Source organism: Dromaius novaehollandiae, chromosome 19 (assembly GCF_036370855.1).
Source record: "Dromaius novaehollandiae isolate bDroNov1 chromosome 19, bDroNov1.hap1, whole genome shotgun sequence".
Classification (NCBI taxonomy): Eukaryota; Metazoa; Chordata; class Aves; order Casuariiformes; family Dromaiidae; genus Dromaius; species Dromaius novaehollandiae.
Genome location: NC_088116.1, coordinates 11590962 through 11612566, shown reverse-complemented (window position 1 = coordinate 11612566; position 21605 = coordinate 11590962). Strand labels below are relative to the sequence as shown.

Genomic DNA, 21605 nt, shown 5'->3' with positions numbered 1-21605 from the left:
GGGTAAAGATAACATTTTGAGGTTGTTCACACAGTCGATGCTATGTTGTACTCTGCACTTCAAGCCAGAGCTTGCATCTGTTTTTAGATTTTACAGTGAAAGGCTTGTAAGACAGTGGTTCAAGTTACTTAGGTGACGACAAACCAGGGCTTTGAGTTGGGTCAGTGGAAACATTCCCCCATCTGAAAATGAAATTTTGCTTTCCACTGGTATTTTCTGGAGTTCAAAACAAAGCTTTATGAGCCGGTATCGTTCGGCATTAGTTTTCTCGCTTGAACAGGACCCCCTGGAAGCAAACACCTCCAGTGTCCCATGTGCCTGCACTGTCCATCCCACGAGATACTGCACTCAACACCTTGAGTCCCGCTGAAGTCACTCAAATCCTAAAAACAGAACGAGAGTCACAACTAGATCTGAAACACATTATGGAAATGCCTCTGACGGTTTGCCAAAACAACTGTCTGCAAGATTATCGCAATTTCAAAATACGTGCAGCTATTTCATACCTACGTAAAAATGACAAAAGCATGTCCTGAAATTACTTTACATTTAAGCAAAGCGCTGGGTTACAAAGTCAACTAAGACGTAGCCCGCAGACAGGCTGTTACGACATAACTACATCATGGCTCTTCTAAATAACAAAGAGAAGCCTGAAACAGCTCCCACACAATGTGGCCTGAGCAGTGCTGAGCGAGAGAACATCCCCGTGCTGGAGGTGAAACAGAAATACCGGACTTGCTGACGACAGATGCTCAAACCTTGCTGATGTGGCTATCCCCACCCATTCCACCACTTGGGAAAAGCCTTAGCAAGACCATCTGTGCAACCACGAGACTCTCTGGTTAGAGGTCTCTCCTCCTTTGTGTTTTTTAGTGTCATTGTTTTGTTCTCTGTGGTTTTTTTTTAAGTGGAGGAATACAGAGCTTGCAGTCTGCATAATGCTGATAGCACTTGAAACTGCCTTCTGTTCAACCTCAGGCTATCGGCGTGCAGTGCAAGCTATTTCCCTCGCACTCCTAAGTCAACGCCTTTCAAGGATGACCCGGGGACCAACTGTTCCCTGATGCGAGTGCAAATCACTTGCCAAGTTTAGCTGCATTTTGACTGTGCCTACCAGGGAAGGGTCACTTGCAGACTCCATTATTTCTTCCCCTGTCTCAAAAAATTATAATTTGGCCATTGTAATTCACAGCAGGATGCAATTTGGCAGGTAAGTTAGAAGTCTGGAGGCAATTATTTTTCTTCCTTTGGAGAAATGGATTAGATTCATTCAGTTATTTCCAGTTATTTATTTTAGATGGAGCAAAAGGAAATAAAAAAAGGAAAAGGAAAACAAAGGGGGTTTACACTTTAAGACAGGACTGACTTATTATGTTTTGACATTGTAGCAGGGTTGATTTTACCGATACATGCAAACCAGACCTTTCATACATCCAACACTACCCAAGAGGGAAGGACTATAACAGACATGTCTCATGTCTTACAGCAAAGCTTTAGTATGCCAATGAAAACAACCCTTATAACTCTTTAGGACACCCCCCCCCCCCAAAACCTAAACTTACAGTTATTATTAGCTAATGTTCACTTCATTTACAACAGCTGAAATTTCTTTCTTTTAATTCATGAGTGACATGCTGCTCTCCACTTACCAGGAAAAGCAAGACATGTTTCTTTATACCTGTGGTTTCCCTTAGAAACACTGCCAAAAACTAGGTTTAAACTATATTCAGGTTTTTAAAGCAGCAAAAGCGACAGCAACCTTTGTGCCCGGTACCTTTCTCTAATTCCTTCCCATAATCTGACACCAGCACGGTTCCTCTTGCCTAACTCCCAAACCAGCGTCTACATTGTTAGGCAACTTTTGTTGAGCCTAGATGTTATCGGGACACCTGAAAACAAATGAAGTTGCTGGTCAGATCTAAGTGATAACCACAACAGGAAGCATTAAATATGGGTGAGTGGCTTTCGTCCACCACACCCTGTTTTTATTTTTTTCATGCACTTTGTATGGCAGTCAGACAGTTTTGCAATTTGATTTTTCCAGGCCCTGTCTTAATTACTGGTCTTTTTTGTTATCTTGTTGTGACCCTGTAAAACATGGTTTCTACATGGCTGAAACAATAACTAGCAGAAGTCCTCCCGCCTGTCACTCGCGGCTGCCGGCTGTATTTGGAAACGGCTTTCCACCGGCGCACGGCTCCGTCTGCAATTCTTGGTGCACGCACTGCCGGCTCCCTATAGCCCAGTTTCCTTCCTACCACTCGGTAAACACACTTCCAAGTTCATTCCCATTTTAGAAAGCAAATGGTAAGTAAGGAGTGGTTCCAGAACTAATATTTATTGGACTAAGAGATTGCTTATTTCAACGGTTAAGAATAAGACACATTAACTTTTAGTTTAGGTAATTGAAGAAAGAAAAAAAGTTGTATGAAAACTACTCGGCAGCCCAACTATGCAAACTATGCTTGGGGCCAACCGTACAAATGTGCAAAGCAGCTTCGCTGGATCTGCTTCGACGAGCTTTATCTTGTGAGAAAAACGGCCTGGATCAGACCTTTGCTTTGAGAGAGGCATTTGAGGGCAGCGCGGCTTTTTGCAAATCTTTGCAGGCACTCCGCCTCGCGAAAACGCCAGCGCGATTTTTCCGACATTCCAGGGGAAGCCGAAGTTTTATCAGGGACTATAAAGATTTAAAGTCCCAATATAATCTCACCTCCGGGTTACTGGGCCCACTTCCCTTATCAATTAACCTGTCAGTCGACAGTCGGGTCTAATTAGTTAAATCCTTTTTTAATGAAAAGAATTTGCCTTGAGCAAAGTCTGTCAGCTCCAGAGCCATTTTACAACAGGGAGCATGTCTCAGCAAAAGCCATTAAATACCTGCGGAGAACTGAACACCAGCAGCAAACCGAAAATCTCTTTTGCTTCTGCAGATAGGTAGAACACTGTTTTTCCATGTTTGCCTCCTGCTGCAACACAGAGGCCGTTTCCATTCGGCTGCACGAAAACCTGCCGTCGCATTTGGCTCCAGTGACCCTTTGTTTCCATTACTTTAGGAAGGGTAAGTTTGTAAATCTGTAGCGCTGCTGTGCCCCTCGCCAGGAAGCAGAGATGTCCCCATACAAAAATACCGACTCCAGATGCTTCTGAAAGCATCTTTCCCGGGGAATACGCGGCATGTGGGCACGGGAGATTTTCAGGATGGACCTTCCGTGCTACTGCGGCAAAGCAGTTGTCCGTGTTGGCCACAAAGCTGGCTTTAGGAATAGGGACAACTCTTTTAGACTATTCCTTTTAAAATCATACAGTGGCAGAAGTTATGGACAGTCGAGAGGCCAAATTTCAGCCTCCGGGAAAGGCACCGCCGCACCGTAACTGCTGCGTGTGTCTCCGCATGGGAGGAGAAGCGGGGGAGCTTTGCCCAGAGCATCATGTAGAAGTATTATATTAGAAAAACACGTGCTAATTCCTAAGCTAATGATCCCATTACTCCCCTGGACTTCAAAGGGCCTTGGATCAGATTTGTAATCTTCTGCAAGCGTTAGCAAACAAAATTACAAGTTTTACGCTACAGGTTTCAACAAATTTCCCTCACCGTTAACACAGCAACGTATTCAAAAATAGATGTAATGAACAGCTTTGGATCTGCATAAATACCCTGTGGACTTCATTAATGATTTCACTTTTGGCAAGATCCCCATCCAACTACAGGGTGTTATTAAAAACATACACAGGTATATGCATTTGAAACTGCATTCCAGTAAAGGTTTAGGAAAAAATTGAGGCTATGTAATTTTGGTTTACCTTCCAGGTAAAATTATATTAATAGGACATAATTGTAAAACCTTTTGTCCTGAAAACTAACTAGGCCACGTAACGCCTCAATCTTCAATTCCTTTTGTACAGGAGAAAAAAAGAATGTGAAATTTTATCATTGGACTTAACTCGTATCATGTCTCCACCTCCAGAAATCCATGTAAGCTAATTTCGAGCATGTTATTTAGAATTACACAAGTGAAGCTGAAAGCAGATTTTGTCCCAAAGTATCGACTTTTCTGCCAGCGTAACACCCCGACCATCTGCCGTTCCTCTCCTTTTGCCTGACTGGGCTAGCAAACAGGGCAGGCTTTGTACAGCATTAATTAAAAAAGCAATTTAAGAGTGTTAAACTGGTGAGAGAGGTGGCCTGGACAGGCAAACCCACAAAAGCCTGGCTTTATCAGTTAAGATTTTAAATCAGTTAACACATTTAAGCTGAGTCAAATATGCCACTGACAAAATAGCAGTGTCCTCCTGAGGTCCTGCACTAGTTTAAGTGGGGAAAGTTTATACTGAGGAATGACATGAATGACATTAAAAAATGTTCCCCAACAAAAAAACCCCCAAGCCCTCCGTCAAGGAATACTTGGTTGAAGATTGAAGAATTTTCCCTATAATTTGATGATGATTATTTATCTCGTCGAATACTTCCAAAAACCTCATCTGTGACTTAGTCTCATTTTTTCCTATCAACTTTTTGCATCAAAAGTTGCAGGACACCTCCTACATAAATTCACTTACGTGGACTTTCTCTCCCAAACACCCTCTGCTCTGTTTTTGCAGGCATTATAAACTGCAGCTCTTAAGTGAGTTGTTCTCTTATGCTGCTCCTAGCTTTAAAGTTTTATAGCTACATACAAGGGGCTCCGATCCTGCTGCTGTTTGTTCCTAAAGCCAGGGAGATCTTCACAAGACGACGTGAATCGTTACTCTGCAAAGCTAAGATTTAGCTCCCTTTTGAATAAAATCGCAGGAATGTTTCTGTTTACGAGGCAAGGTTCAGCACGTTGCCCCACCAAACAGCCTTGAGTAGACTCGCTCCTGGGCTTGGCACCGCTGTGCTGAACAGAAAACGCTAATACAACATGTCAAAAAGTATGTGATGCCTACACCTCACGTTTACTCCTCGGGGCAAAAGGTAAATAGAGTATAAGCAATTTCTTTCTTTTTTGAAAAAAAGTCTAAACTGCCTCAGATCTAGCGCAATCATTCACCTTCTGCCTGTCAGAGCAAGTTATCTGCATGCTTTTCATGGATTAAAATCATAGCCTGACAGAATATATTCGCTCTGTCTACAAAGGACAAAGTTTAAGTTGCAGAGAGAAAAGGAATATATAGTGATAAATTACTGAGTTAAAGCAGTGATCTACACATTTCCCACATTTAGCAAAGAGAAAGTAAACAAAACCTGAATTTCCAAATGAAAACTACTAAAATCTGTTCACCATCCTCCTGAAGAGTCAGCTCAAAGCCTGACTCATATTCTCGGCGTCATATATTTGTTTCCATTTGCAAATTGCTTTATCTATGTATATTTACTAGAATAAACAATATGGGCACGTTAATTATGAGAGCAAACTTTTACCTACAAACTAGACGGATCTTTTGTAAGCTTTGAAGTTTACTTTGCTACCTGCCTAAAGTCCTTTCGCCACTCCTAGTTTTAACTGCTGGCAGCAAAAGAATCATAAAACCTTGCAGAAAAAATGCTGTAGACTCCTTGCCAAAATAACTAATGTTCCCCTGCGCTAGCACCGCTTAGAAGAACTTACGATAACAATGCGAAGCTCCTTCTTCGTCTGCCCCACTATTTATTTACTACCATTGACTCTGCCTAAAAAGCAAGCAAAGGTATTTTAGCGGGATAATCGTAATTCCCTTGTTGGGCTGTTAATATAGCCCGTGTGCATATGCACCTAGTATTTATGTGGCTGGAAACCCTGCTTTGATATGCACCCGCATGCACGTAGGAAGGAACATCAGCGCTAAGAAACACAGCGATTCCAAGAAATTTCAAGTTACGGCATCTGTCACACACTTCTTAATGGAGCCACTCTGTTTTATCACATCCACTAAGTCATACAGGATTAGTGATATAACATAATAAGCAGCAAGGCACTAAGGGCCTCTCGCGTGCTTTACTGCGTGCAGCTGCACCGCTACGGAGAGAGCCGAGCACCAGGCTGGAGCCAGCCTCCAGAAGTTCTGGGTTTGCCAAGACAACGAGCGGAGCGATGCCCGGCGCGTGCTGCAAAGGGGGGAGCCACAGCAAAATAAAGTGTCCGTCTCACCGGGGAAATCGTGAATTTGGGGATAACTGCCCTTCGATGCAGTCCATCCCCGCGCTCTCAGGATGCATTAATACACTCCAAAGAAAAGCACATTGCTTTTGCGTAAACTACCGGAGCAATAAAAGCCATCGTTAGAGACAATTTACTGGCTAATCTAATTTTTAAGTATGCACAGCCACTCACAGCAATCAACTTTAAATTAATTATAATATCAGATTAAAAGGGGAAGACGGATCGTTTCCTGGCCCACCCATAAGCCATCTTGGATGACAGCACGTGTGGGGGGTATGTTTTTTTTAATGCTATTGTTAAACCTTTGTTCTCAGATGTCAGCCAGGCACCTGCAGGAGAATGACAGTGACTTGTCACAGGCTGCGGAAGGGACCCACCTCGCTCGCTGCAATAACTAGCATGCTATTTCCAAAGCTGTCACGCGCGCGTCTCAGCGCGAGCTACGGCTTGCAGATTTGCTCTGACACGAGCCAGGCAGAGCCGCGACTGCTGTCGTTAAGGGCTCGCCGCGCGGTGCTCGGTGTCAGCCGCGCTGTGCTTAGGGTTTGCCTCACCCAATTATTTGTTTGTCCTTTAGAGACCGTGGTATCGAGCTGATATCGTCGAGTTATTTTTGGCCCCCAGTGCGCTGGCAAAACATAATGAGGCCTCGAGGTGAATAACTGTCTTGGCAGCTAGGCGCTAAGATGATGTGCTGTTGAAAGACTGGAGAGCAATTAGGTTATTTGAATAAGATGAGATGCCGGACAGGGCATGTGAAGACAGAGAAAACCAAATTAACTATTATAATGCCAAAAGCCCTTAAAGCTGTCAGCTAAACATCTACACAAGGTGTTAATTTACTACGTGCTGGATTGCTGACAAACTCATTTTTTTTATTAATTCAGAAGATGTACAGACTTGTCCCACATGCACATACTACCCAGCCTTTTGCAGACAACTGTAACAGCTTGCCAGATAATTATTATCATTATTTCATTGTAGTACAGCGATTCCCACATGCCCTGGCTGTGGGCCGGGACTCCACTGTGTGTGGTGCTGTACAAACAGGATGAAAGATGGTCCAAAGCCCTATTATTTAAGAGTAAGACTCAACATACCGATACAGGCAGAAGATACGGAAAAACAGAAAAATAGCAAGTCGGTCGATAACCATCGCTGGAAGAGCAAGATTCACAACATACCTAAGACGCTGGAGAGACTTTGGGGGAAGGAGACTAGGACAGAAATCCCCTCTACTGTTTTGTGGCTTTCACCTGCCATTCGTAAGTGACTGCTCCAAATCCTGCCACCCACTAAGTTGGATTCACACCCACAATACCCATGAAAATGCTCAACATCTCACAGGATTCAGCTCAACAGAAGCAACCTTCAGAAAGAACTTTGCAAACCCCATAGGAAGCAATGCAGATTTTTCTTGTCGATCAACATGTGTTTTATCCACAAAAGACTTGCATCTCTTCCCCTCTGCATCATAGGATATAGCACTTGTCAACCTGATAGCATTTGGCCATGATTTTTTAAAGAATGTCACTGTAAAAAGATAGTTATTTTCGTAAAATATTCATGCGGGTGCTTATATAGGAGAACACTCCATAAGGATGTGAGCACTAATAATAAGCAGCTCCAATTCCATTCCTTTCAGCAGAGATGAGCACTCTCATTTCTTGTCCCTCCAAGACTGCAGACTCCTAAGTTGCTAATTTGGGTGTATGGTATCTAGAGAGACCACAGGGAAAACACAACAGCAGGAACAATAGCTAGAAAGGAAAACTGGCCATGGCATGGAGCAAACCTGTAAGATGAGAAAAGCTATCTTTGCAACTAAGAACAAGTGAGAGTTTTCTAATTCAATCCATAAAGCGATTTGGATCTGTTTTAGCCTCCTAAATGCTCAAATACGGGCTTCTATACCAAGAGATGATGATTCATCTTGGGGCCTAATCCAAATATAGTTAAGTCAACAGGAACCGACTTACTCATGGCAATAGGCAGCGGGTAACTTATGTGTTCTAGGTATACAGAGCACCACCACAAGCAGAACCACCTCCGGCAGTGTTACATGACTGTTATCAGGACAAGTCAATCAGTCTAGCAGCTTACATGCGATTGCTTGTGTATTCTAAGGGTTGTTCACCCTTTTTGCAATCAGACGTGACTGCTCAAATATAAACTGGATTATAAAGAGCCAGTTACTCAAGAACCACGGTCTTCAAAAACTGTTCTACCCAGAATGACCTGCTTGAAATGTCTGATGTAATCACAAGTTTTCTTGTGTTGTGGTGAAAGAGCATATACGCGGTGTTGTGTGATTCCTAATATTTTTTCAAGCATGCTTTCATTCCTACTTGATGCATACATTCAGCAAACCTGGTCAGTACTGTCCTTCCACATTGCTCTTTCCAAAATGCTAACAGCTGTATATTTACCCAGTCACTTAGTAATTCCTTCCCAGATCCCAGTGAAACTGGAAGTTCTGTATTCACACAGCAACAATTCTCATCTCCAAATTAACATCCACTTGACTGGAAGTTAGAAACACAAGACTCAACTTCTGGCAACAAATTAAGGTCAAGATTACTCCTTTCTCTTACTTGATGAAGAGGACAAGTGAGAACCCATGAATTCATCCCATTTCTCCCAGTCAACTAAATAAGACCTGTTCAGACCTTAGGAAGAGTGTCAAGAGTACTCGCTATCATTTAGATACCTCATCTAGATGTGGTCAGATGCCAGAGGAAAGATTTAAGCAGATCTCTTCCATGGAGTACCACCTCTGGAGACCAATTTCCTCGGTCACAATGTTCTCCTTGTGCCACCCCAAAAGTGCTGAACAGATTTGTTATCTAAACTGTGGACAGAGCCCTGAACTTGAGGTTTGAGATGCAGAACAGGATGCCGTATTACTTGCACAGCTTCTCACCTCACTTCTCAGAGCCAGCCGGGTCACGCGCTACACTGAAAAATTACCAAAGTCAAATTTTGAGAAGCATCGATCTCAAACATACAAGAAGTGAGAGAAGACAAAACCAGTCACTATCATGGGGCAGAGCATAATGGTGCCATTTTTCTGCCCAGCAAAACCTAATCCTGATACGACTAATGCCAAAGCAATAGTGTTTTTCTGTTCTACCGACCCAGCAATCATACCCACTGCAGTCTGATGACAGTGTGAACAACAAATGATAAAAACCAGCAAGCAGAAATAAAACTGGGTACTTTGCTCATCTGCATTTGATTTCTAAAATGCTGTTTCTTTTAACAAATGAAGTTTAAGTGCTTATGGGACTAACAGTCTAGTCAATGAACTAAGGATTAATTTGTGGCTTTCTTCCTAGTCAGACCTATTTTTATAAAGCCGTTCTTAGACTACGACGTCCTTCGCAGCAGATGTTTTCTATTACAAGCCACTCAAATTATTTTGGCTGCAATTTTCAAAAGTGCCCACTAACTTTAGATAGTTGGAAATGATACCAAATTGACGTGGGAGCCCAGCAGTGCTACACCTCCTCCCTCTCCCGGTTCTCCAAACCTAACTAAAAAACAAGCAGCAGCAAAGGCGGTGTTTTTGCACCTCTCTCCTCCCAGCTTCCCTCCCATGGGCAGCGCTCACGCGGTGTGCCCAGGACATGGCTCTGGGTGCTCCTCGAGCATGGAGAAACACCATCACCACCTCGCCACTGGCTGAGCCTGATACCATCAAGCCCCCCGTCTGAAGCCACGACATTCTGCAAAAACCCATAAAGGAATCACGACAGCAGAAGACAACCATGCTCCAGAGACTGTTGATGACTACAGGCATATAATTAGGATACTTTCTTCTGCTGATGACATTATGTGAGGCCCTTGCTTCCATAGGGTTATGCCTACGAGCACTCAGAGCAGCTACAGGGCACAGGTCCACGGGGATAACATCTGGCTCAGGGAGCTCCTTCGGCTGTGAACAGGTACAAGCCACGCAGCCCCGACGAGGTCTGGACAAGTTCTGAGCATGCCTAAAACCAAGACTTTAAGTGCCTGGGGAAACCTGCTCCGGTAAACACAAGTGCCATCAGCCACGTGGCCGTTTTGAGTCTCGTGCTCTTGGACTTGGAAGTTCTTCCAGGTCCCACTTTAAACATGCGAGTCTAGGTCTTGGACTCAAAAAAACAATGTATTTTTAGAAAACTGTATTTTGGAAAAGCATAACCCCCCCCGCCAGCTCCTGCTTCTCACAGTGTATGTAAGTCAAGGCCATTTGTTGTCCTAAAGGGCACCTCAGTCAGTTCATCTGCTCCTGTTTGCCTCTTTTGGAGCATACATTTACACTGGCTTTGCATAACATCCCTGCCCGAAACACGATCACTCATGGCTTGAAGTATTTCTCAGCGTGCTCCTGGCCGCCCTACAAGTTACTACTAGCAAAGCTTAGCTTGAAAAACAGTTTATGCCACGCTAAATAGCTTCACGCGCTGAATGATTTCAGGGCAAGTTGGGATTTCAGGGCGAAGTCAGAAGTGACGGCTGGGCTGATCTAACAGCGGGCTGGTGCCAAAGGCAGGGCAGCCCCTCTCCCCTCACCTCGCTCTGCCGGCGCCTTTCTGCCCCTTCCCTTGCCCTGATCCCCTTTTCCCTGCTGGGTTTATTTTTGGGGGAGTTAATAAATTCGGGGGGCTCACAGAGGGCTGCCACGAACGGCAGAGCTGGAGGGAGGCGGAGGGAAGCGAGCGGGACCCACCACAGCCAGGCAGGGCGAGGGGCGACGCGGCCGCGCCAGGGCCAAAACACGGAGGCAGAAGCGGTTCCTGAGAGGCCGAAAGCCCCAAGGGTGTCACAGGCTTTACTCCTGTGGCCCCCGGCCAGCAAAGCACTTAAGTGGATGCTTGGCCTTAACAAGTGTTTCGAGTTAGTCAAGCGACGAAGCACGTTACCGAGCCGAGGCCTCGGCGAGGACAAACCGGCGTCCGTCCATCCTGCTGCACGAAACCAAGCCGGCCCTCTCGCAGCCCTCTCCGTGCCTCGACCAGCAGCAGCGTCCCTCCGCCTTCCTTCCCCTCCAAATCGCGCCGAGCAGCGAGAAAGCCGACAATTTACCCGGTTAAAGTATCCTCCCTGGCGACGTACGCGTTCCCGCGGGGACGGACGCGGTAGTCGTCCCTTCGAGGCTCTATTTCAGCCTTCCCGCCCGCTCGGACACATATTACTGCGCTTAGGTCACACAGCTGAGGTTCTCTTCACATGCTGTGTGTGTATATACATATATATATATATATGTGCTTTTAAAAAGCCAGCAGAGCCTTTGGAAAGCAAGCGAGAGGCCTGCCTGCGGTTCTCTCCCCTTCTCTTCCCACACTTCGGAAAACAATGACTAATTCAAATAACTTGGTCGACTCCTGTGGGCAGCCTGCACGATAAAAATAAGATCATACTTTGTGGGCCCGTTTTATGTGGCGAGGCATCTGAGCTATGTCGGCACTGCGAGGAAGCTGAAAGGCATCCTTGTGTAGGGGACGGCTCAGAGCTGGGGGAAAAGCAGCCTGTTTGCGTTGATTTTTGGAGCAATGATGAAGGCTTTTAAAAAAAAAAAAGAAAGTTTTCATATCGCTGCTGCTGTGAAACTTCTCCTGACATCTGGAGCATCAAGACTTTGAAACGTAACTAAAGGAAATGGGATACTTGGGAGTATTCCCCCTCCCATTAACAGCAGTTTAACATAAGACAGCTTGAGGAAGGCGCGTTAAATCATGCCAAGTGAGAAGACAGCAGGTCCAATAGAAAAATGGACTGCAGCGATGGTGAGGTGCACAGCTGGGCACTGGGCATGTCCCCGCACCCCTGGGTATGCGGTACGTTGCACCCCGGGCACTTTCTGCACAGGAGAGTGGTCCACAGTCTTCAAGAGGTCTTAAAAGAGAGGCCAGCAATACACCTTGGGTGAGGGTTAGAAATACACTGTTTCTTCCCGAAGGTAAAGTTAATTTATGGCCCATTCCTACTCTTTTAAAAAAAAAAAAAAAAAAAAAAAAAGAGTATGCGGTGTACAATTACCTGCTGCTGTTGGAAGTACAGTTGCTCCACATGAAAGCTGCAGTTTCACAATTCTCTTAAGTATTTTTTTTCTTAAGTATTAGTATTTAATCTCATGTATTAATTTAAATCCCCTTCGTCCTCCTTCCACCCCTCCGGTGCAGGCTGCATTTTGCTAACTGAAGTGATTCGACCAAATATCCGCATTAAATACCTCGCTCAATCACATGAAGGCACCAATTAATATTGCTCGGTATTATCTCAAAGCGCGTATTTGTTGCCCGAGCGCTTTTGTGTTTGAACGGTCCTTGATTCAGCTCTCAGATTAAGGTGGAAGTAATTTTGCTAAAGCGACAGTTCTGCTGGGGTAAAACTCAGGCCTACCAGTGTACAACTGCTGTAACAGTCTTTGCCTCTCCTCTGCAAATGACATTGCTGTGCTTTTCCAATTGAAATGAAATGTATTTGATAAGATAACAAATGCCTGGCAAAGCACATCTACGTTACGTAAGGGAAAGAAGAGGAGGGGGAAAAAAATCTTGTATAAACAGCAAAACAATGCAGCTTTATCTAATCTCAGCAACTTATTGCTGCCTGTCTGTGTGTGTATGTTTTACTGACAAAATAAAATAAATTGAATCAGCTCACACACGATAACATGCTCTTTCCTACCTCATACTAATTGCCTGGCTAATTGATGTTTGTTGAACTTTCTCCATTTCATTGAGTGATTAGGTACAAAGCTAACAGTTGACATCTGTAGGCGCTTAACTGGCGTCTGTAATTACTGTTAATGTTAAATAATTGTTAGTTAATTGGAGTGGTAACTGACTGAATGGAATCCAGATTGTGAAGCAAAAAGAGACCTAGTTAAATAAACATACATTTTCAGAGAAAACAACATTTTATTACAAGGGAGAGACTAACAGCAGGCCAGATACGGGAGGTCTGCAGGACGCTCCATTTAGGAAATCTCATGCCAAACTCCAACTTGGACTCCACTAATCTTGAAGCATGTCAAGTCAGGATCTTTGCCATCGTAACACTCTCACCCCTACGAATTTTTTAACCTAATTTTGAATTGATTTTCACAATTTGTTATTTTGCAGCCCAACGCTAATACATCTCTCTGAGAAAAGTCAAATATAGTTTAATCTATAAAACAAATACTTTCTCCAGAATAGAAAAATTATGCATCTGTAAGTATTGTCATTTTTCTCCCTGACACTGAAATAGTTTGACTTTGCTGAAATCAACAGCCTTAAATGAACGCGTAAAGGAACGCAACCACCAACCGAGAAAAAAGAGAGTAGCTGATGCAAGTGCAAATGGGCAAGGCTTCCCAGAACAACATATTCAACCGCCTCCTTCAGCTGTTCTGGTTCAGATGTAAGAAAAGGCAGTGCCTGCAGGTACTTGTACTATTCTGGGTGCTTTATGGTTTTTCTTTGTTTGTAATGACTAACTTAAAAAATGATCAGCGATGCCTCAAAAGACTCCTTTATTTTAAGACTGTAACATTTCAGATGTAAGAATCTGAAAGGTTCTGGAAAGGCCTGCCTTTGACTTTCACCTGTCTCTACGGGCACTCAGGGTACATCACATTACTCAGTGACCTTCTCCTGCAGCTGTGGAATAGCTATGATATCCCCCAGCACTGGCTCTCGCGTCCTCGACCGAGAGCCTCTAGCACGGGAAGGGGAGGGGACATGGGCAGCCTGCTCTGGACAGGCCTGGTTGGATGCAAGAGATGAAGGCGTAAGGGGAAGTCAGGCAACAAACACCTTGCTCAGATAAAGCCTTCACGGTACAAAACTAGCTGACTGGCTGTTTTGTGTACTCGAACAAAGGACCATCTCAAGGCACAGGTTGATTTTTTTCATCTGTCTGACTTGGAAGTTACAGGGAAGCGATGCAACATTTCTTCTAATCTAACTCGCAGATACAAGAAACTTGGGCCTTCAAAGCAACATACTCTTCCAAATGCTCAGTATCTCACTAATGAGATAGTGAACAGGGAAAATACTGAGAAATCATGTGAAACCCATGAAATGCAGGGCAATCAAGTGACGCAAGGCCAGCAGCAAACTCTCCACTGGAAAGGCAGTCATTTAGGGCGGGCAGGCCATCTTAACAACCACAAAAAGTCATCTGCGGAGCCACTTTTATGATTCAGCAGCCCCTGACGTTCTTTGGCTGACTAGTGCCTTTCCTGCGGCAGTGGGATTGCTCCATAACCTTAATGGCAAACTAGGAAGAATCATTCCCCTGAGGAGAAGAGGTAGTGTGGAGGACCAAACTATGCAGAGAGCAGCCCCAAAGAAGTCAAAAGCAAGGCTGAGAATATACCTAAGGATGTTACGTAGGTTCCCATGGGCTCTTGGAAAGGAAGGAGGAAGGCTCGGTGGAAAGCGGGAGAAGCAGTCAGCTCTTGGGCACACGCATTATGTGAAGACTGCACGCATGCTATCTACGCTGTAGTGGATTCAGACATACTCAACGTGAGATGTTGCGTGGATGGCTCACTTGGAGAGAGGGCACTTCTCTACGGCCAAGTATCTCCTGTGAATTGGCTCAGGAAAGAGAAGCATCTGCCTGGTTGAGCTCCCTACTCGTTTACAGAAACAGATGCTGCAGAGGATCCTCAAGAAATGATTCACCAAAGAAAGATGAGGGAAGAGAAAACAATATGCCTGTTTTTCTTGGGGAAGGATATTGCTCTAGAACCACCTAAAAAGCCAGGGCTTGATCCAACCAGTATTTCAGCCGCTAGCAAGGACTAGTAACCCAGATGCCTTGATCTGCCTCCAGCTGAGAGTATAAATATTTCCCTGACAGCTGGTGGTACCACAAAGCAGAAGGATTCATAAAGTTTACATGAACATCCTGTAAACAATTTGAACATAAAAAGCTGTAACAGCCCAATTGTGCTTCTGATCAAAGGCAAACTTCACTACACAACGCAAATGAAACTTCACCACTATGGGACTCTTTTCTCTCTCCAAGAAAAGCTGTTTTCCAAGGGTACATAGGAGGGAGTTAACATAAATTAAATCCACAGCAGTAGTAGGAGCTGCCTGCTCTATGATATGATTTTCAGAAGTGTCTCTTTTAATTAAGAGATAACAGAACTTAATTTTGCTGCAAAGTTATGTTACAAAAATTAGTAAACAAAAAGTCTGTATTTAGGACAGAACTAATGTTATTAAGGTTGACACTGAGACGCTAAGGAAAAGCTGGCATTTTTTTTAAAACACTTGAAGACTATAAGCAGCGATTCTGAAATTGGAAGGTATACGCTGCATGGAGGGAGGGGATGGACTAGACCTGGAGCTGCAGTTGGGTGATGCCCTCAGGCTAATCAGGGCAACGTCGTAAGAAAGCCCATCTGAAAGGCTGACACACGGCAGAGCAGCGTGGGAAACACCGACATAAGGACACATCCCACTATCAATTTTCATAAGCAGACTGAAATCACCTGGAGAGGTAGTCAGATATCCCCGGCACTTAATAAACATGGGCGTTCCCCTGGAGCTGCTGCAACCCTGGTGGGGCAGGAGGGAGGGCGAGTTCCCTGGCTGTTCCCATGCACAGGAAGTCCCAGCTTGACTCCTGACTTCTCCATAGGCTCATACAACCTAGCAGAAGTAGTTTACCCAGTCTGCGCCTCAATTTATCGTTCCTAATGGAAAGGTAAGACCTCTCATCTTCTATTACTTGCCCATCTCATCTGTTTAACAGTCCAACCTATTTTCCAAATGCTACTAAGGGCTCTCAGTCTTTAGACATCTACCTCCCTGGATTTCAGTGGGAATCATCATAACTGTGAGCATCACAGCGGAAAGACCTCATGTCTGAGTGATGGAGCTGAGGGCGCTGATTCATAGCTAGGAACAACTCATCCCAACGCCCAACGGCAGCTACAGCGATTCCTGCCCCGGTCACCAAGCCGTGCCCTTCTCAACGATTCCCACCCTGCTGCAGACACAGCTCCAGGCTTGCTGCGGCCCTCTCCCGCTCAGGCTTTGCTCTGGTATCACACGTGACACAGCCCCTAGCGTCCCCAAAACCCATGGATCAGCTCCCCAAGCCCACAGGACCCATCTGCATTCAGGTATGCATCTTCCCGTTAGACTCTAAGGGCAGTTAACACCTACATGGGAGGTCTGAATTCATGAATCTTCATGGATCTTCTCCTCCTTGCAGGAGCTGTGTGTGGGGGGGTCCTTTTGCCCTAGATTTTTTTATTATTAATATTTTTGAAGAGACCCTTCCACATGATGCATCCATACTAATCCAAGCACAGTACGAGCTTGATCTCACCTTCAGCCACAAAGTCCTACTGTAACATAACAATTGAATGGCAGAAAGCAGATAAAACGCATCCACAAGACCCAAAATGCTTCAGGATTTCCGTGTGCTTTACAAGTACGTTACTCCTGTAGCTTCTGCTACCTCAACTAGCTGTAATTTATAAAATAAACAGGGCAAGACAAAGAGCGCGTGTGAAACTCGGGTAAGTCTGAGGGCCGTCGGAGAGGACCGGCTCTGGCCAGGGAGGGCTGCGCACTTGTCAGCTCGCTGCACCTCTCACGCTGGTCTATCAGCCAGCGGCTCTGCAGATTCTCATCCTGATTTATCCAGCGCAGATCTGACCTTTCTTAAGAGTGATTTTTATTGCTTTTGGCAAAAGAAACAACGGGCAACACAGGGGGGAAGAACTGGCTTTAAAGCAAACAGGCTGAATTGCAACACAAGAACTTGAACTTGAAATACATCAAACTGACAGCGCCTCGACAGTCGTCAACCATCCCCACGGCACACACACACGGCGAGAAGGCAACAGCCCAACGGCAACCCGCCGCCCTCCCCGCGAATCCCTGCACCTGTCTGCAAGCAATTATTGACATTATCTCCGAACAGGGCGATCTTTTTGAGGTTGTTTTCCTGATATTTAGCAGTCTGAATGCTAATCTCTTTAACAAAACTCTCCCTCATGCTTCTTCTGCCCTCTCTCCCCTTAATCTCTTTCTCCCAGTGGGGAAAAAAAATAAAATAAAAAAAAAAAATACCAGTCAGCCTAGTTTTGCCGCACCTGGATTTGCATTGATTCTGCCCCTTGTCATTCATGTTCCCAACAGGAATTAGCATATGGCTTTAAGGGGAAACTCAGGAGGAGAAAAGAAAGACGCCATTTTGATGGAAATAAGGGGCAAAGGAATAATCTACCATCAACTAAAAAGCTTATTTGTGTATGGTTTCCCAAGCAAAGCTTCGAAAAGCCTATGTTGATTTTAGGCTACACAAAGAAACCCTAATCCTTTCAAGGGAACTAAATCACCAAAGAAAAGTAGCTCGGAAGAAAAGGCTCCCTGTCAAGCACGGGTATTCACAGCCAAATAGATGCCACGAAGCAAACTCCTCGGTAAGTAAACAAAAATAAGAATGTGGGAAATGCGGCGATTCCCCAAAGAAAACGAAAGGAAGAGGAGCAGGGGCCTGCTCTTCATCAATCACTCCTCATTCCCGGCCGCAGAGAGCCCTTCACCCTAGTTACAGGCGGCCGGGGAGGAATGTCCATTCACCGCCTTGGCTCCTATTCTCCCCTGGCCCAGCCCCAAGAAAGGCCGACTCAAATGCCAAGGCTCTTTACAGCAAATTAGCAAAATAAAGATGCAGTCACATGTAGTTTGGGGGCCTCGGGTCACTCCAAACACATAAGTCTTCCTCCCCCCCCTCCACCTTTTTTTTTCCCCTCCTCCAAATTTCACTAGTGATGGTCCATCAGAGGGGGAATCCCCAAGGTAACGGGGTCACAGAACTGTCCCCAGCTAAACTACGGCTTCGTGAATTAAAAAGCACAGAAAACCACCAGAACGGCCAGTTGGAATAAAAAACCCAAGCCCGAACCGCCCGAGAAGTGCAAAGGGCAAATAACTAAGCAAATCCACACCTGGTCAACAGACAGTATCTAAAGGCCAAACCAGAAACAAATCCGTATTTGATGGTCCAGACTGACTCAAACGTTCCAGAAAAATCAGCAAGCTAAAATACTGTGGCTTTAGAGCTGGAAGCGTACCTTTTCACTACCCGGTTATCACGCACCGCAATTCACAGTGGGGTGAAAAAGGCCGAAAAGCTGATGCACTCTAACGGCTTTGGATGATACACGTTGGCGCAACCCATGTGCGGAGCCGCTCCTCGACCCTCCTCACAAAAAACACAAACCAAAGCAAAACACCCCCCCAAATCCCCCAAGCCTACAGTCTTCCCAGTAACGCTGCTCCGGGACAAGCTCCGCGCAGAAGCTTTCTGGCACTGATTTAGGGTAAGTTTTCCCTTAATGTACTGCTATATCATTAGCCGCTCTCTCTTTATATTGCTGTTTGGAAGAAATTAATGGGATACTGAATATTTAAATGTGGCCCTCTATATCATTTATTAACTTTACAGAAAGCATACAGCACAGTAAGCCATGGTTTATGACTATTATCCTGTGAATACTAAACGCTGGCTGGTTATTACTGTCAGCAGTGCAAATTGGCTATTCATAATTCCATGTCTATCATGTAGCTGATGAGTAACAATCAAGTTAAAACATTTTGAAAACTCTTACAGTTATTTAAATGAGCTTAAATTAAAGCCATTTGTAAAATAAACTATTCCTAATATTGTTATTTAAATTAATTCTGACCTGGCAGGCAATGCATTATTTAAAGCCTCTATATTATATTGCTTAAGCAAAGCAATTACCAAGCATACAGAACATGTCTGAAACCAAGAGAAACATAAAAAGCACTAACAAGCTGATTGCGACATTTCTGCAAGACAAGTTACATTTCATCTCCCACTGAAATTGCCATGAAAAGAAATGTATGGAGAAAAATATGTTTGTGATGTGAACTGCAGTCTTACCTTTATTTGTAACAGCGTTGAACAGTTTTTCAGAGCTGGCATCAGATGCCTGAAAGACCAATTAAAAAAAAAAGTTACATCTTCTACAAGTGTTACGTTTCAAAAGATATGTCAGTATATTTATATACACATATATACGTACGTATATTAAAAAAAAAACAAAAAAAACAAATCAGGTAACAACTCCAAGGGAGCTAATGAAAGCTGCAGCCTCAGAAGAAAGTGTCCATGAGGTGGTGCTATTTGGCTGTGCTTCACCACCCTGCAGTGCAGATATTTATTTGGAAAAATTCTATTTAATAAAGAAAGAAATGATTTTTTATTCAACATATCAGCTGCACACAAACTGTATTTTGGTACTGTAATTATCCAATACAGTCTGACATTGATTTTGCAATCGAGAAGAGCCACGATTTTGAATCATATAATCCAGTTTCACGAATTTGCAGAACTGTGGGTTTCTTTTTCTCTTTTTTCCTCTTTTTTTTTTGTTTTTAATATTTTGGGAGACCCCCTACTGTGGTAACCACTTGATTTTTAGTATCTTTAAAACAGGGTTGATAAGTTAGTAATTATATAAGTCACTCACATATTCTTTGGAAAAGAAAGCCACTATTAGTATTTAATAGTAATATTTCCACATAGGATTTGCCTCAGCCAGAATAATTGACTCTAGACACCATAGTCTGTAACTAAACTAATAATCCATTTTATTTTTCATCGTTATCTTTATCTATGGGAGGTTTTTTCCTCCTGAAATTGTGTTAGTATCTTATCTACTACTGCTGTTTGTATGTAAGTACTTTAGTCAATCTTTTTCCCTATTACTTAAAAGCCTTATTTAAGTTTCATGCAAGAATGTTGTGCTCCTCCTTTCTAAACCTATAACGGTAAGAAATCAGACTGGAGAAGATAACACTGCAAATGTTAATTTTGCAAACATCCTGATTCCAAAAATAGAAAGAACGAAGTTTAGGCATCTGTGTACGGATGCATATGCACACGTATATATACATACACATCGAAAGCTTAAACTTCTACCATATCCACATGCATAAAATACAGCTAGCTGTTCGAATGTGAACTATATTCTGGATACAACACTGTGGAGAGATGATCTGCTTTTTGAAAATACACAGAAGTGTGCTCAGTAATAAAATACTGCAAACAGGGAGCACAAAAATGCAACATTTGGGAAATATTTTAGTCTTCTTTTTGACTGATACAGAACAGTTTTCTCACTGGATTCAGGAAAAATAATTAAAGAGCACTGTATATCTGGAAAGCAGATTGTGTTTTTTGTTGTAGGGCAGGAATTTCTGAATTCAAACCCAAGGAAAAAAAAAATCAATCAAACAAGGTATATTAAATGTCTCTACTGTACTAAAATTTAGGTGTGAAATTACCAATAGACAAATAAGTCAATACAGTTCTGATTGCATATTATACTATAATACTACACTGCCCTCAAGTTCACAACATAAAAGATCTCTGTGATTATTATTAAAAATGGCTTTATTCTTTTTCAGCCTTCTAAACAGATTTTACTAGATCACTGCTGGCTTATTTAAAAGCTGAGCTGGTATATTTTCTTCCAGATTAAATACCTTGTAAACACTGGATTTATTGCCCAGCGATGGATTTATTATTCGGTGATGGCTTTCTCTAAATTAATGAAAATATGTGAATAAAGGACAAATTGAAGAGATCAAGAAGGCCACGTGCTTTAAAGAGCGGTCTGATAACAGTCCAACAAATTAAGAGATGCTCAGTGCTTTCATAACCTTGCCAATCAGCCTGCTCTCTGATTAAAAATAATAACCTTGCCCAGGGAATCTCATCTGGTGTCGCCTTTTCATACGCAGCTTCCCGCAGAAGTCAGAACTCTGCAAACCACTATTTCTTCTAAAATTAAAACCCGTATCAGTTCATTTTTTTGAAAAAACTTCTTATAGCTTCAATTCTTGCTTTATTTTGCTGTTTCAAAATGAAGCAGCCTAGGGAAGCTGCGTGTTTCCTATTCCCTCGGTTTTTCCAAACAACAGCGAGAGAGAGGAAAACATTTAAGAAGTTTGCTCTAATGCCAAAAGTAAACCAACAGATTTTTTTTTTTAAGCGAAGGATTTCCAGGTGAAATCTTCTCCTTTATACTGCATAAAACGGGAAGCAACACTGTCGTGCAATCTCCAAGTGGCACTTCTTCAGCGTAACGTGGTGCACAATAAGGTCTGCAGGAGCATCACTTGCGGGCAAATTAGGGGCATGATCAGCAGCACAACATGCATATATTAAAGGAATAATTTCACAAAGACAAAGGTTGTCAGCAAGCAAATCTCATTTTGCATTACTGCCCCTGATGTTGAAGGAACAGCAACTCCAAAAAATAACATCGCCCAGGTTACCGTACAAATAACCAATAACCACCTCGCCAGCTCGAACCAAGAGTGGAAACTTTGCCTGCGTATTTGACTACTTTTAAATTTGGTTTTAAATACGAGACACTAACTGCGGTCAATGTACAACTGAGACAGCAATAAATACAATCTCTGCCAGCAAATGATA

At 43.5% G+C, this 21605-nt stretch overlaps 1 protein-coding gene across 7 annotated transcripts in view; it reads right to left on the bottom strand.

Moving 5' to 3' along the window:
- AUTS2 (activator of transcription and developmental regulator AUTS2) overlaps window positions 1–21605 on the bottom strand; it is a 767986-nt gene that overhangs the window by 55985 nt on the left and 690396 nt on the right. For all 7 annotated transcript variants that reach the window (XM_064523450.1, XM_064523454.1, XM_064523452.1 and 4 more), the window contains one exon: window positions 19044–19092. In XM_064523450.1, the coding sequence (XP_064379520.1) occupies window positions 19044–19092 (49 nt within the window). The remainder of the gene's footprint in view (window positions 1–19043; window positions 19093–21605) is intronic.